Source organism: Psittacula echo (genome assembly GCF_963264785.1).
Source record: "Psittacula echo genome assembly, chromosome: 12".
Taxonomy (NCBI): Eukaryota; Metazoa; Chordata; class Aves; order Psittaciformes; family Psittacidae; genus Psittacula; species Psittacula echo.
The window spans coordinates 9,345,298-9,362,064 of record NC_137747.1 but is presented as its reverse complement, the minus strand read 5'-3'; the positions used below and the strand labels follow the sequence as shown (position 1 = coordinate 9,362,064).

General features: G+C 48.3%; 1 protein-coding gene across 9 annotated transcripts in view; it reads right to left on the bottom strand.

The window, feature by feature from the left end:
* Window positions 1-16,767, bottom strand: part of CSNK2A1 (casein kinase 2 alpha 1) — a 21,492-nt gene extending 4,725 nt beyond the window's left edge. The window contains exons 1-10 of one of the 9 annotated variants that reach the window (XM_080628190.1): window positions 16,640-16,767; window positions 13,326-13,524; window positions 4,460-4,650; window positions 3,318-3,429; window positions 2,951-3,052; window positions 2,487-2,537; window positions 1,732-1,791; window positions 1,183-1,266; window positions 900-1,010; window positions 215-316 (exon numbers count right to left, since the gene is read on the bottom strand). In XM_080628190.1, coding sequence (XP_080484316.1) covers window positions 215-316; window positions 900-1,010; window positions 1,183-1,266; window positions 1,732-1,791; window positions 2,487-2,537; window positions 2,951-3,052; window positions 3,318-3,429; window positions 4,460-4,560 — 723 coding nt within the window. In that variant the 5' untranslated portion in view covers window positions 4,561-4,650; window positions 13,326-13,524; window positions 16,640-16,767. Of the gene's footprint in view, window positions 1-214; window positions 317-899; window positions 1,011-1,182; window positions 1,267-1,731; window positions 1,792-2,486; window positions 2,538-2,950; window positions 3,133-3,317; window positions 3,430-4,459; window positions 4,651-6,663; window positions 6,869-12,197; window positions 12,285-13,325; window positions 16,130-16,639 lie in introns of those variants that run through there. The other 8 variants (XM_080628194.1, XM_080628192.1, XM_080628191.1 and 5 more) reach the window with 8 other exon arrangements.

The following is a 16,767-nucleotide window of genomic DNA, read 5'->3' as shown; positions in this document are numbered from 1 at the left end:
GATACTGAGTAGCTCAAAAGCACAAAGTACAAATCTATGTCTGCGTAACTGGTTAGATAATCCTGCACACTTGAGAGAAGGAATGTGGCTTCGGACTGAGCAAAGAAGCCATTAGCAAACTGCTTAAATTCTTCTTCAGATATCCTGATAGAAGTGCAAGGAGGAAACCTTTATTGTGCTGAGAGTACTCTGACTGTACAGGACCAGCTCTCACCTGATCATAGTTGTCATGGCCATGGAAAAAGGGCTCCTTTCGGAATATCATACTAGCCAACATGCAACCCAAGCTCCACATGTCCAGACTGTAATCATACATCTGTACAGAACCAGAAGGACAATTCAGTGTCTAGTGAATGAAGCAGAACAGACCCTCAATACTAACAGGGGCCCCCCTCCCTCCAGTGATCCAAGGGAAGCATCACAATGAGAACCAGAAGAAATGGACTCCACAACATGCATGGACAGGTGAGGAAGTGCCTTCCTTCAGAACCAGCATGAAGTGGAAGCCACCAGTATCGCTGCTATTTCCAGCCCATAATGCAAACTGCCATCAGCTACAGGGATGGTTTTAGCTTTATTTAGTCCATGCAGTACTGGCTGTTCCCAGAAGAGCTTTGTTTCATTCCTGGACTTACTGCAAACACAGTCCTGCTAAAAAACACATTCAGCATTTGTATTCCCAGCACCCTGATGACAGTTCTGCAGCTCTTCCTCAGGTCCTGAGACTACTCAATAGTTTCTTTAACTCGGCAGCTTTACAGCCACTGCTTTCTGTGATGCATTTCACAATGGGCTGTCCTTAGCTCCAGGTCTCCAGGAACCTGAATTTCTGGTTTGCTGCCTGGAAATGGCACAGACTTCCCATATGGAAGCTAGCGACAAATCCCAGTATTTCTTACCTGATAATCTACAAGGAGTTCAGGTCCTTTGAAATATCTGGAAGCCACTCTGACATTGTACTCTTGTCCAGGGTGATAGAATTCAGCCAAACCCCAGTCTATTAGTCTAAGCTAGAAGTGGTAGAAAACAAAGATCAAGGGATGCTTAAGAGTTCCATTTTACCCTTCTCCACCCCTGTGCAGATATCTGCTAGCACCACTATGCAGGGGTATCCAAAAGGGATCCTAGTTTGCCAAGGGAACAGCAGGCCCCCTTCCCCACCCTCCAGCCAACCCATGCTACCTTTCTGTGCTCGTGGTCAATCATGACATTGTGAGGTTTGACATCTCTGTGCATGATTCCCATGCTATGGCAGTAATCTAGAGCCTGGAGGTGACATACAAAGAAAGAGATGCTGCAGTCACAAGGACCTTTCAAGTTCAACAATATTCAGAGCTATTTCCACATAAACCCAGTCTAACCAGATTGCCCATAGGGTTATATCCTGGACAAGGCTTGGGGACCACAGACACTACTTCTAGAGCTCTCTCTCAAAGGGATGTCACAGCAACAGAAGTGTTTTGACTTCACCTCATGCGATTCCTCATACAAATGGCATTTCAGAGTTCCTAAAAGCACAGTCACTAGGCACTGATCACACACACCTCCCTTCTCCAGACTCCCAAGGAGAGAATATTTGTTTCAGAAGAATGGATAAATACATTTAACTTTACATTAGAGCACAAAAGCAGCCAGCAACAGCTTACAATCCCCACTAGTGGGATAACAACCACCTCTACAGAATTAGCTGAGTGCAAATCCTACAAACCAACCAACAAAACACTAACTTACCTTCAAAATCTCATACATGTAGAATCGAATATCATAATCTGTTAATGTCTGGTACAATTGCTGTGAGACACAAACACATCCTGTCAGTGTTCAACACCTCAGCAACACCCCATCCCTGCCAGCCCACAGCAATCCAGCTCTGTGCTCTGCTGCTGTGCTTCTCCAAACCTCCTTGAAGGCACAGGACAAAGTTTCCCAAGTTCCTCTGATCCCACTCCCAGCTGATCAGGCTGTTCCTAACCCTCAACCCTTACAAATCCCACATTTACTTCCAGCTCAGATAGTATCCCCCTCTTCGCCACCACCAGCCTGATGCATTATGCTGCAGACTGTGTCTCAAACAGACCCCCTCCTGAGGCAGGTCAGGAAGGAAGGGGACAAAATAAACATTTAAATCCCTTTCCCCAGAAGCATGGAAAGCCATAGAAACAGCTGTACACATTTAAAGTCCTTCCAACAGTTATACAGCAAGCATAAAAGCAAAATGTTTCATAAGGACAGCACTGACAGGCCACAAGGTAACAGATTAATTTGCTCTGGAGGTTAGAATGTCACTTGGAACCTCTTGTGGCAAAAGGGCGCTAAAGGACTAGTTATAAACTTCTGCATTTCCCTTTAAAAGACAGTTACTACGTTGGAAGGAAGTGATCAACCAACCCACCTGCCCACTCTGTACTTGCCTTTCCCCAGAAACACATTAAAAAGAGGCTTTCAAATGGAAAACATGAGACATTCACACCCCCCCCCCACTGTACCTTAAAGTCTGTGTTGTTTACATGTTCAAAAACCAAAGCGGGTGTTCGAGACTGAAATAGAGAGAACAGGGTTCAGCTGTGGTTAAGATGAGATAACATGTTTGCACTTAGGATAATGAGTTAAAATCATTTCTACTTCTAAAACTGGTAGAAGCCCCTCTGTCTAGGATGTACTTGATTCCCCTGAGACAAAAAGCAGAGGCAAAGCTTGCAGCACCGTCAGCAGAATGCATTAACTTGTCTCAGGTCACTGGTATCTCACCCTTACAGCAAGGGGCTGAAGGCACCTGCAGGGGAAGGGCCCTCTAAAAGGAGTTAATCAGATTAAGAGCTGATCTGATTAAGCAGTTCAAAAGCAGGATTTAAGAGCAGGGGAAAACAAAGAGCCAGATCAGAGCTGAAGTCAAACACAGCAACTTCACCATAACCCCAGAGGACCCTTTAAGGTCCCTCTCCATACTCACCACAGGATCTTTTACTATATCTGCAAGGGTGATGATGTTGGGGCCGCCCCGCAAGTTCTCTAAGATCTTGATTTCACGCTTGATTTTCTTCTTTTTGACAGGCTGGAGAGCAGAAAAACAACGAGTGAGCCAGAGAACTGCAGTAAAGGGAGGCCAAGAGCTCAACATCACAAAGGTGGTGACTGCAAGTGAGCAAAATACATTGGAGTCTTTGCAAGTGAAGTTCAAACAGATCTTCTTGTTACCTGACTGCTCAGTATCTGCAGTATCCTTTCTAATCATACAACCCTGACAGCTACCAACATTGGTTTCATGTAAAGGAGGGTCAGGAAGATGGTTTCTATCTCTTGCCCAATCCCCCACTCACCTTGAGAATTTTAACAACTACTTTTTCATTATTTGTGATGTTGATGGCTTCAAACACTTCACTGTATTTGCCTCGGCCTAATTTCCGAACTAGCTGGTAGTCATCTTGATTCCTGTGGAGATAAGAAGTTAAGAGTTAGTTCCAAAGGGCTCTGTCATTTGCATCACAATTCACAAACTGGTCCTTAACACAAACTCACTGCCTCACCTTCCAGACAAGGTGGATTAACGAGTGTCTTCATCTCCTGAACACAGTGATTCAGAGTTAGGAGAGGAACAGGGAGTTTCTACTTGCCCAAGTTAGATTCAATCCAGAACTGATTTCTTCCACAGCAGGTAACATAAGCCTGACTATGCATCTCGGCATCAGCAAACTCGACCTATCCCTTCCACTGGTCTCTACATTTCTCCTTGTATAATGTTGTTAAAAATCAACACAGTCAGAAAGACCAGAACTTTCAGCACTGGCTTGTTTAAAACCAGAGCAGGCACAAGCCACCGCTTCAGCTCAGCACACTCAGTACACTTCAGAACCCAGGAAGCACTACAAAGCTGAGGGCAGAACTTAGCCCAGGCTCTGCTATACAGAATGGGGAAGGCAGAGCTACAAAGAATGGTGTCACTGCTGGCTGATTCTTGGACAGTTCAGTCATGAGCTCAATTTAGGCACCTCCTTCCTTCAAAAAGCAGCAGACATCTCTGCCAGTCACTCAGAGAGCTGAGCAACAAGTCACAAAATAGCAGGTACCTATTTAAGTCTGCTGAGTGCCTTCACCCACCCAAGGCAGAGGCAGCTTCAGGCTTTTTATTTCTTTTCAGCCCTGATGTTTAGATTGTTTCAGAACAAGATTTTCTTCCCTCTGAAAGGGGCCATTTCCTGACTCCCTGCAAACACTTTTCAACCCAAACTCTTTAAGGAAGCTGCTAAAAACATTCTTGCACTGTTGGGGATTTCACATTTTGACAAGAAACACTTGGGAAGCAAAGTTGTGATCCAAACACTTGCCATGCACACAGGCAGCTGCCAAGGAGCAGGATAAAGCCTGACACTGCTGGTGCCTGAACTCCCCATGCACCAGAATGCAGGATCCTACAGGGATTGATCCCAGCTCAGGGACAACCAGAGGCAGCCCAGAGACTTACCCCCACTCAACAACATGCGACTCATAATCCCAGTACTCCCGGGGTCTGTGTGTGTTCACATCCGTGTAGACTCTGGCCCTGCTTGGCACGGGTCCCGACATATCAGACAGGTTGGCAGGTGGGAATGATGGGATGGCAAATCAGAGGCTGCCCGGTCTGCACTGGAGGACAATGGCCTCGGATTCTTCCACCTGCAGAGGGAAAACCAACCAGAGGGTAAAAACCTCAAGACACTATAAAAACATTCAAGTTAATCATTAAAAGCTGCTGAGGAGAAGCTGGAGCCCAGCCACAGCCTGGGATCATCTGCCAGAGCTTGAAAACTGTTTGTCTGCTCCCCCCTATGCGGGATGGGATCACTTGGCAAAAGTAACCCCCCGGACTTTGAAACTTCAGCATGGATTTTCCAAATGAGGGTTATAAAGAGAACCTTCCCAAAGAGAAGAACTGCAGTGTGTGAAGAACTGCAGTGTGTGTAGCTGCAGACTCACTCCTGTCCAGCTCCAGAATGAAAGCAACAGCCACAGGCTAAACCTCTCCCCATCCAGGAGGAATGTGCCTGCCATGGAACAAACACACAGGCCGCACTATCACTTCTTTCAAGGCACCAATGAACAATGCTACAAAGGGGTGACAGACCAACAGGTCACCTGCACAACCTAAATGAAGCACTTTCTGAAGTTTCAACTTCTAGAAGGACCGATTTTCATTTAAATCAGAACTTTGGGATTTACCTGCAATTCCTGAAAAGACCAAAGCCTTTGTGCTCACACACAAAGGTTTGTGTGGCTACAGTGAGTCCTTCTGTGCAAAGAACAACCAGCAGCAAGACAAGAAAGGCCACTGTGAACAAATTAAGGCCAGTTATTACCAACCATTCAGGGACCCAATGGCCTGAGGATGCTCAGAGCACTTCACAGCAGACAGAGGCAGACAGAAGAGTATAACTGGGATGGGGCACCAGTTTCAGTCATAACTTTCTACAGTCGTGACATTAAGAGACAGCAGCACCTGTGTTAGACGTGGTGATTTACCCAAACACAGAAGAAAAACTCTGCTGCAAGTCTAAAGATGTTTCTTTGCATTCTGCTTGTGCACAGTTGCATTATGGAGACTAGTCAAAATGACTCAAAAAGAAAGTTACTGTATGCCACACTCTAATTTCTGAACATTTATCAGGAACTTACTACAGTTTTATACCAACGAATAGTGTCCTACCTAAAACAAAAGCAGAGGCTCTGCACCTCTCAGATCCTTCCCAAGTGAAAGCCAGAATATTTTTAAACATTCAAGTACAAGAATCTCTTTGTTAGCTTTCAAAATAACCCACGAGGAAGGAAGCAGCATCGGAGCATGAAAGAGCATTGTTCAGAGTGCAGCATGTGGCAGAGCCTGCACAGCCCTGTTTAAAGAGAGGCTCTTGAGCAGCAGGGCAATAACCTAAACACACAGAACGTAGGTATTTGCTGTGCCAATGTCATCCCTCCACAGAAACACCCACCAAGTTGCAGGAGGAGGTTAATAGCCACATTCATCAGAAAGATCCAGAACCCACTCAGTTAGCTCAGGCTATCGGATACATCACACCAGAAGGAAATTCTAGAAGCAAAATCCTGCTCTACTGGCACCATTTGAGGTCTGCAGCACTGCAGTCTGCTGCAAGGACCACAGCTACAAGCAGAAGATGGTGTATGACCTGAGGGATGAAGGTCTGATGTCCTTCACCACATCCCACAACCTGACCAGCAGCTGGCTCTGCATTTGGGAGCACAGACATGAGGTCTCCTTCTGGTATGGACCAAACCTTCTTGGCTGACATGGACCTCAGGTTAGTTTTTGACCTACTGACACACAAACTGTGCTGAGGGCAGCTCCGGGGAAAGAGGGGCTGCGATAACCCAGTCCCAGTGTCAAAAGAGACAGGACACTGGTCCAAAGCCCACAGTGGAGGTGACTGAAGGCCGCCCATCCATCCTCAGCCCAAGCAAGGAAGGATGGGGCACTGCAGCCAGGTTCAGCTAATGAAAAAATATGAAATATGACTAAATAGTCTATTCCTGGACAAAATGTTAGTCCTGTAACAAATTCCGCTTTCAGAAGATGAGGCAGGAATCATCCGAGACCTCAAACCATTTATGTGGCATGACTCAGACCTGTAGAAATTAGATGTATATTCCCAAAACACACTTTGGCATTAACAGCACCTGAGTTCACTGCACCCCTTTGAGGACAGTGAAATTTAGTGGATTTCAGAGTTCATGTTTCCCCCCATTCCATGTGCTTCTGGCAGGAGATGCGCAACACTCCTGTGTAGGAATTAACCAAACGCCTCAGTTGATTTTTGATTCGAGCTTTTCAGCGCAAGTGGGTATCAGTGAGAACACGTGGCTGCTCCTCACCCAGCCCAGCCTGGGTTCAGCATGGAAAAAAACAAGAAAGAAAAAGAAAAATCAATCACATTATCTAAAGGTAGATCAAATTGCAGAGCGGTTCTTAACTCTGTCACGTAGCTCCAGCCCAGCTCTGCCTGCATGTTGTATGAGAAGGGCTTTTTCAGGAAACCATCGACTGCAGCTTCTAAGAACAGCACACAATGCCTGTGTAGGGAGGTGGGTATTATTGTCTGCTGTTCTCTCTACAGGAAGGGGAGAGTCTGCACACATCATTTGTGTTTCAGGCAAAGACAGTACATGCATCTACACTTACCCTGCCCCAGAGCTGCTCGAACCACTCAGGAATTTGTATGTATTTTTCTCTCCCTGTCCCCAGAGGGGGATAATTTTGCAGAGGCTCCAAAAGCTCTTTGGCAGAAGGGACTGACACAAATAGGGACAAATAATGGGGACAGGTGTGGTCACGGAAAAGTCAGTTTAGCTCCAGTTTAAAGGCAGAGAATGTGCAGTGTGAGCAGTGACTGCACCTACATGAGTGTCCTGAGCTTGTTATAAGAGGTGAGTTCTGCAGAATCCAAACAGAACATGTCATTTATTCATTCCTGCATTAATGACAGGATCACAGAATCATTTATATTGGGAGAGACTGCTATAAGTAACCCAGCTAAAGGAGATTGAATTAGATGAGGTTGCCATGTGCAGCTCAGCCTTGAGCATCTCCAAAAGGCAAAAATGAATCTGAGAGTTTTAATTCTCTGGTAGAGAAATGCTGAACTGGAAACCACCACTTTGAGGCAATAAACCAGAGGTCACAGAGAGAGGAAGACATAGCTTCCAGTTACCACCTGACACAAGCTGCTCAGTGCTAAGGTTCGCCTGTGCAAGGCCAGAAACCAGGTCCTGTGGTGTAGCACTCGTGGTGACCACCTTGGGAAGACCATCCCCAATAGCACTCATACCGTAGCTGCAGCAAATAAGCACCAAGGAAAAGTTTCAGTGCCAGGTTTTCCCACAGACCTTCCTTTAAAAACACATTTGAGTATTAGCAAACTGATAAGTAACTCATCTCTTGCACAGTCCCTTATCAAGAGCACCCCAGCAGACCCTGTTCATCCCATGTACAAACAGCTCACACTAACACAGCAGAATGCACCCTGCATGTGCTGCTGATAGTGAGCAGCTGGGAGACAAACCCAACTGCACCAGCACCACACAGGAACATTTTAGTTGAAGGGCTACTAATCAAAAGAGATTAGTTCTTCAGTTTGAGTTATTCAAAGGCCAGCCTGAACAGCTTTGCACACCACGTTTTGTACCTAAAGTTCAGGAAACCAGGAAAAAGCCTCTCAATGTTCACTCCGAGTTGGGTTTTTAAACCACTTTCATTTAAACCATGTTATAACCTCCCTCCTTTTAAAAAGGAGTTTCATCACCCTTAAAACGCACTCTCATCCCAGTGGCAACCCCATAGAAGACTTGATTTCTTGTGGAGTATCCATACTTACAGCACCTCAACCCTACAGAAATTCCTACAGGAATTTCTTATGCCTTCTGTCCTTCCAGATGCATCCACTCTGAACAAGTAGCAACAAAAAACAGCTAAGGAATCTGCACATTAGTTTGAGAAGCACCTGCTCACCCTCTAGTAAAATTCACCTCTTTTTAGTCAAGAGTAACTGAGATACTGGAATATTACTTTTCCTCCTTTCAAATGGAAATGCTTTTGGCACAGAGCACACAGTTACTCACTCAGAACCTTACACCTAGGAAGTGGCACCAGTATGACACAGCACATAGACTCTGAACGAGCTGGAAGCCAAGAGCTTCCCAGAACACTGGTGTCCCAAGGAACCTGGCCAAGCAATGACCTTTGTGGATCAGATTTGGAGTGTAAATATTGCACCCAGGAACACAAGCACCACTTGACACAGCCTCCCTCTGGAATGCTGCTAACAGCACAACCTGCCCTCGGCATGACCAGTGCCCTACCAGGGAGTTCCAAGTTCATCCCGAGACGGAACCCAGGGAGCCACGTTTAGCCACACCAGTGTGGTTACTACACCCCCCCAATTCCACCAAGACTAACTCAAAGAGCCATGACAGTATTTCCAACACTTTCCCAGTTCCTGACAGGCTGTCCCACACAACCTCATCCTGCTTTCATGGAGAAAGGGACACACAGAGCTCTGTCAGGGCTGGAGATTCCCTCCCGCTTCTACTTTCCCCACATAAGCTCATTACCAGCAGTGACTGTGAAAGACTAAGGCTGTGAACAGGTCAGGCCAGGCAGTAGCTGGGTCATTCTGGGACTAGAAAATCTATCTGCAGCTGAGAGGAGCACAGTTCCAGTAAATAGTCTGGAATCAGAAGGTTATTCCTTTCCTTTACCCACAAGTGCAACTGAGATGCTCCCTTTCACGGTAACAGCTTAAACCCAGGCTCTGAAATCACGAGTGCACAATGTGCTCTGTTAGTGAGAAGAAGCATGACAATTAGCACATAAAATTGATTATCACTTCCTTCACACAGCTCATTGATTCCAGGGCAGGGGCACTCGCTGCTGCAGAGCGTGGGGAGTATTTAGTACTGGACAGACACCACTGAAAAGATCAAGACATGCTTCAACACCAGGGTCCAGTCTGCTGCTGGCAGCCAACACCAATCAAACCCCAGCCCACCTTTAAAGGAAGAATTAACAGAAACCAACTTTACAAAACCCCATGTTGTAGCTCACAAAAGAAACCTGATTTGTGTGTTTCCACGATGCTGGAGCTGCAGCAATGCCATGTGGAACAGATGACCTCCACAAGTCCCTTTCAACCTATATTTTTCTTCTGATTTTATAGCTGAAATAGAAACAAGCCTGGATTAACACAAATGACATTTTACATCCTTTCCTGGAGACCATTCACCTACTAAAGGGAATTCAGCATCAGAAAAGGGGATTTTAAAATATGATTGAGTTAAAAAAAAGCTTAGTTTTGAAATCCAACTTTTCTCTTGGTGTTTTCTTGGAACAGCACATTCTGCTCCAACTACATTCTTCCACCAAAATCATCTTCTAGGTTTCTCTTAAAGAGCTGCTTGTGGAGAAATAACAAATCATGATATACAACGACCTCACCATTCTTTTAAAGAAGACATAACCAGCCATTAGGGAAAACAGTCAACTGCTTTAGTTGAACTGGAAGAAACATCTTGAAGTAATTCTGCATTAGCAATATCCTAAAACCAAACTGGTTCCTCCTTCACCTTCACTGATTCCTCTCTGAATTCCTCACAGCTCCTGCCAATGAAGGAGTCAATCTCAAAGGGAGCATCACTGCCTCAAAGTCACAGGACTGACCACAGGACGGTTTTACTCTAACTCCATATTCTGTGATCACTTCCATACTTGGGGAAAACTTCACTCTCCCACTTCACAAGCGCAGAGGGTGGTGTCTGTCACGTCTGACGCTCCCCAGGCTGCCCTGGCAGTGTCACTGCAGCCACATGCTCTCCCAGCAGCAGCTCTGGCACAGTCCTCATTGTTGTGCAGACCTGGAACGGCTGAATTTTAGTGGAGCTTTCACAGACCCTCTACAGGTCTGCAGCATCTCAGCTTAGTTTGGTGTCCAAAGCTCCAGTGTTGGCAGCAGCACATGTACCTGGGGCAGGACAGCCGGGACCTGCTCCAGCAGCAGGATGCTGCCAGTGATGTGAATGCTCCTCACTCCATCTCCTAAGGGACTTTATACAGAACAGTCAACTCTGAAAGCTCCTCTCTTCCCACTTCTCTCCAAAACCCATGGACCATCCTCATATTTCAGAGCTAGGCCAGCTCACAGCACACAGAGCAAAAGGAAAGCTTTTCCCAACACAAACACACCAGGACTGATCTGGGATGAGGCTGTGTGGAGATCAGCAAGACACCCAAGCCCCAGTAGCCAAGCGCAGGTTCTGCCACCATTCCCAGCCACCCCAGAGGATATCCTCATTGCCAGTGCTGCAGACTCCTGACACAACTACATAGAATGGCTACAAAAGTAACCAGGAATTGCCAAGCTAACCTGCTGGAACACGCATACCAAACCAGAAAGGGATGGCAGCACACCTCTGGGGCATCTTCCCCCAACCCTGCCAGTTTAGGCTGAGCAGGGAGTGCAGGGAAGGTGGTGGGGTTTTCGAAGGCACATCTCTTTAGTCTGGCATAAAGCCAAAGAGAACCTGCAAGGACTTCAATGGGAAGAGATTTTTTTTCTTCTAGGAGCACTAATAAAAGCAAAGCTCCTCCTGCTGGGGCTTTGGACAGTATTTTCTAAGAACCGTTTCTGAGATCCAGGTCCAACGGGGGACTTCCTGAGGGCTCACCAAGGGGAATGTTCAACTGCACTCCAGGCTCTTCCCAGCTGACATCAGGTCAACTGGCAGCATCCTCTGGAAAGTTCTCCTTTCCTCATCACTGCTAAGGGACACAGTAACTGTTTCCCTCACTAATGAGCACACACAGGGTAGGACAGGCCAATCCTTCAGCTGATTTGTTTCCTGTGGTTCATGGAGAGAGATTCAGCTAGCACTGAACCCATCAGATGTAAAGTTACATATTTTTCATTGATCTGACAATGCAATTCCTAGAGGCAGGAACTGACACAAGAGCTGAAGGATAAACCTGGTGCAAACCCCTGCCAGGAAGCAAAAGTTCTACCATAATTCTCTAAAAACTCATAGTTATTAACACAAGATGAACCTCGCCACAACCATTCTGACAATTAAATGGGAAAAATAAGCTATTAAACTCCCCAAATCAGTACCTATGATGCAGCAACACATCACAGCAAGTGCTGGATTTACACAGCCTTCACCAGGTGAGGTGAAGGTACTGACTAAGATTTTAGTACTTCACACCTGTGTTTTGGAGCCTGGCTGAACCTGATGAGCACAGCAGACACCACACAGGGTAACCTAACAGGGACACGAATGCTGAACCCACCCTCATCATGCCCAACCCACAGCACTGCAGGCCACAGGCAAGGACACATCTGTCCATCTCCATAGCATCGTTCTTCACACCCTGCAAACACCCCTAACACCACTGTGCAGCATCAAGTCATGGCTTAGGATGAGTATGTATTTATATGCTTGGTAGGATGCATATGTTGGACATATGCCTGGATGCATCATTCCAAACTACCCAGATTTAATGTGTAAACTCAGCTGAAATGGATCTGAATGCTGCACAACTTCCTCAGCAAGCAAAACCCTCCTTTTCCTTCTGGAGTACAAAGTGCTGCTTGATCTGCAGAAGGGAAGGCTGGAATTCCAACAGCACACTGGTAACAGACAGAGAAACGTGTGACAAAACTCACAAGAGGAGGAACACTGCAGGAGCTCTTGCTTTGCCACATTGGAAATTCATCCGTGGTGTGTGTCCATGCTCCTCCATTTGCAGAACACTACAAGTAAAGATTTACTGACAACTGCTGCACAGGCGTGCAAAGATGTGCTGAGGAACTGCCTCCCCCTGGGCAGGAACAGGGCAGAGGCACCACTGCTCCTCCCTGGACATGAAGAGGACTTCGGGGCACTTCTACACCACATGGTGAGACCTCTCCCACCCAGCTCTGGCTCTTAACCCAGTGTTAACCGCCCAGCACACACTGGACTCTCCCAACATTTAGCTGAACCAAAACCAAGATGACTTTACCCCTTGGTTACTCAGAAGGTGCAAGGGCAGAGGCCACTTTTCTGCAGAAGCAGACTGAATAACTCCATTTTCTAGCACTGTTGTTAACACTCAAAGACATGACCATCCCACTGGCAATCTGAAATCAAACTCCACTTTGGCCCTGAATTATTTTCCACTTCCACCTAGTACATTTTAGTCAGCATCCACTTCAAGTGAATTGCCATAAACTAATCCAGCCATTAGGTCAAGCAGCTGGACTGGCTGCTCCATAATATTCCTTATATTCAGGTGGGTCATAAGGACCATGGCACAGGGTGCCCAGAGAAGCTGTGGCTGCACCATCCTTAGCATTGTTCAAAGCCAGGTTGGACGGGGCTTGGAGCAAGCTGCGCTAGTGGAAGGTGCCCCTGCCCATGGCAGGGGGTTGGAACTGGAGGAGCTTTAAGGTCCCTCTAACCCAAAGCAGGCTGGGACTGTATGATGAAATAATCTAATTTGCAGAAATAAACTCTGTGGCAAATTAAAACAGTAAAATGGTGACCTCCCAACCAGGAGTCAGTGGTGGTATTGTCTCGAGCCCACAAAGGACTCCAAGTCTCCCTTCTGCTCCTCAGCTTCCCAAAGCAGCAGCATGAAAAGGATAATAAAATCATTTGTTTGAATAAAACTGTCCGGAGCAGCCTGAACAAAGGAGAGGGAAGACTTGTGTCAGGCTCATGTGGCTGCTGCTCCGCTGCTGAGGCCTGGCCAGCAGAGGATATCTGTGAATCATTGCTCCTACAACCACATCAACAACCCCGATTCTCACCTGCCTTTTCCCCCAACAGACAGGTTTGGCACCTTGATGGCAAACAGGGTCCAAAAAGCAGCTTGTAAAACCCCTCTGCTTTCAGCAACAGTTCAGGAAGCTGCAGTCTCCTTTCCAGGGCAGTTTTTCCAGGTCCAAAGGAGAACTCTTTTAGTCCAATCGGGTTCTGTAAATTCCAGGAGTCAGATCTTGGAAGCCCCTGGAAGGAGATATCCAAGCTCAGAGAAGTTATCCAATAGTCATCTTGCAATGAAACCAGGGAATGTCTGCAGCCACACTGAGGCACAGTCCCTCCTGATCTTACATCTGGGGGTTCATTCTCTCTAGACCCTGACGGAACAGTAAGATCTAAGATGGCCTCAACCTCACCCTGAGTCTATAGAACAGACACCCCAATGTAAGTAACTGAGCAGTGGAGGAGCAGTGGAGATGCCAGGTCTGGTAACCCAGAAATAAAGCCCTGCCTCCTCAGAAATGTGCCATGAAATTAATCACACCACCACAATGTCACCCATTTGCTTCTGCCTTCCTTTGCCTGATTCCTCAGAGGGCACGAGGACAGACAAAAAGAGAAAATTAGTTCTGTAAGGAGAAAATGCAAGGAAAAATTCCAGTGGAAGGAGTGAGGACACCAGACAATAAAGCAGGAGAAGTTACATCCCTGTCCCTTTTATCACAGTTTTTTCCTCTACAACTCCACACATTTATAACCACCTTTTGGCTTCCTGTATTCCCAAGATTTTCACCTCAAACCCACATCAAGTCTATGCTCCCAACCTGCACTATTTGAAAACATCCAAATCTCAAGTACTGAAGTTCTTGCATGTCTCACCTTCAGGGACCGTATTTTCCCAGGTCCTTCCCCAGCAATTCCCCACTCCCATGTTTGCATCCTCATTCTCAATGTTGCATCAGCTGCTTTCCAGTAAACAAGAGCCATTCAGTGTCCCTGCACACAACTAAACTCTGCTTCATGTCATGAACAGTTTCCACACCATGGTCCAGCTTCTTCCACGTGTACTAGAACCTACCATCAATTTCATTCTCCCTCTTCCAAAGAGCCACATTGGCAACAGATCCCATCCCTGCTCCATCATGAGTTTGCCCAGTGCCCTGGCAAACCAGAGAACTTGCTCTGAAGCTTCCACTTGGAGATCTCCACTTTCTCCTCCAGCACCTGACCCTCTCACCGCATTTTTCCATGCTCTGGGCCTCATACCCACCTTTATGTTACCTAGTTATTCAGCACAGCAGCTCCTTTCTTTACTATGGCCAATGCTGACACAATATTACCATTCTCACTGCAAGGCTGATGTTACCCTCCTTACCACAGGGATCAACTCTGTTTCCACTCCTCATGGGCAGCAGTGCCTCTGCAAGCCCACTGAGCTCCCTGCTGCAGCCCATGCTGGGCACCACAGGACAGGGAGAGGTTTTACTCTTAGTGAAACCAGGTAACAGAGAAAGGTGGAAAAGGGAACTCTCTCTCCACTGAAGGATCACTGCCTACAGCAGAGATGTACACACTTCATACTCAGTGGTCTGGACCTTTACATAAACCCTTCTCTGGCAGCAGGCACTGAAGAACTGGACTTCCAGCCACAAGACACGGGTGGATCTTCTGAAGGTGAAAGCAGACTGTTCTGGACATGGGACTGGATGCTGCCTGTGGGAGCCACATCCCATTCCAGTTTTCTTTCCCCAGTTGCAGACACAGCATGTGTCTCTACAGAGGAGGTGCCACTGTTCCATGTTTTACCCACACAGGACACAGTGCTGTAAGAACTGCAACATTCCCTGAATCCCAGTTTTAGGCCTAACTAAGGAGCTGATCAAGCTTCACACTTTACCTAAATCCTGTATAATCTTTCCAAGCCCAGTCTCCCCTCTCCCAGGACAAGCTTCACCCTTTCCTACCTTACACCAACATGAACAAAGCACAGTACAAGCAACTACGCTGCACCAACCCAGGGAATCCAGGATCCACATCGGCAGAATCACATCCACACCCAGGCCACTGCCAATCCAGCACACCACCAACTCTGAGTCTCAATATTCTGAGCAACTCTTAGGTCTTTGAAAAGAGAAGTCAAAGCACAGCCTAAATCACTGCCTGCCCCCAGCAGAAATGCTGCTGTCTCCCTGCGCTTCTACCTCCAGTGGGTGCTCACCTGAAGACATGGAATGAGCTGCTCTTCCTAAAGGAGGGCAGAGCTCACACAACCCAGGTGAGCACACGCTGGGGGCTGTGCATGGCACCCAGTTTCAATGCCTGGCATCGAGCTGCAAGAGCAGCTCTGCAAAACCCCAACCCAGCAGCAGGCTGGCCCAGCACTGACCCCACACCACTGCAGGCCTCTGGCACATACCAGAGCTCAGCACAGGCACCAAGGAGGAGCCCATGGCTCGACATAGGCTCAGGACCCATAAATTTAGAATGCAGAAGTGAGGCACTTGCCCTCATGAGTCTCTTCATAGATCAACCACTGCTGTCAGCAGAAAACATACCAGTGAGGGAGTGTTTATAACCCAAACTCTATTGGTTGCACCCATAGCCCTCAGTAAGAAAGAACAAAGTGCTCTGACCAACACCACACACACGGGCCTTCATAATCTTATCTGTCCCCTCGTCCACAAAGCACATTTTACCAACAACCCCGCAGCCTATTGCCCCGAGGCACAACCACAGCAGGGCCGAGACTGACCATTGCTGCCTGCTGAGGAAAGCAGCGACTGGTGCGGAGACCTGTGCGAACGACCTTTCCCTCGGCCCAGAAAGGCCCAGAACCGAGCCCCTGCGCGGCTGAAAGCGGGGAGCGAGCACAACCAGACCCCCCACACCCCCCCGCTCTGCCGGGCAGGGCGGGGAAGAGGCGAAACGGAGCCTTCGGAGTAAATAACACCTACACCGTGCGGGCTGGACGAGCGGGGGGGGGGGCGGGGGGGGAATGGCCGCCCTTCTGTGCGTCCCAGCCGTCCCTGCGCGGCCACGGGCAGCCCCGCGGCCGGGCCAGAGGCACGGGAGGCTCCGACCCGCGCCCCTTCCGCCGCGCCCTGCCCGGCTCCCCCCGCAGGCCCTGCCCGCCCCGCCGAGCCCGCCCGCTCCCCCCCCCCGCACCGCCACCGCCTCCCGCTCTCCCTCAGAGTCCCCCACCGCGGCCCAACGTTCCTGAGGGGCGGCCCCGGCCCCTCCACCCGCACCGCGCCCGCAGCGGAGCGGGAGCAGGGGAGCGCGGGGGGAGCGAGGCAAGGGACACGGCGCCTCCCCCCCGTCGCCCGCGGAGTCCCAGGAGCGGCGCCGGAGCCGCCGGTACCTGCCGCGGCCGCCACTCGCCGCCCGCCCGCCGGCCGCACACAGACAATATGGCGGAGGCACAAGGCTCGGCCGCCAGCCGCAGGGACCAGAGCGAGGCGCGCCGGAACCGGAAATAACGCAGCGAGC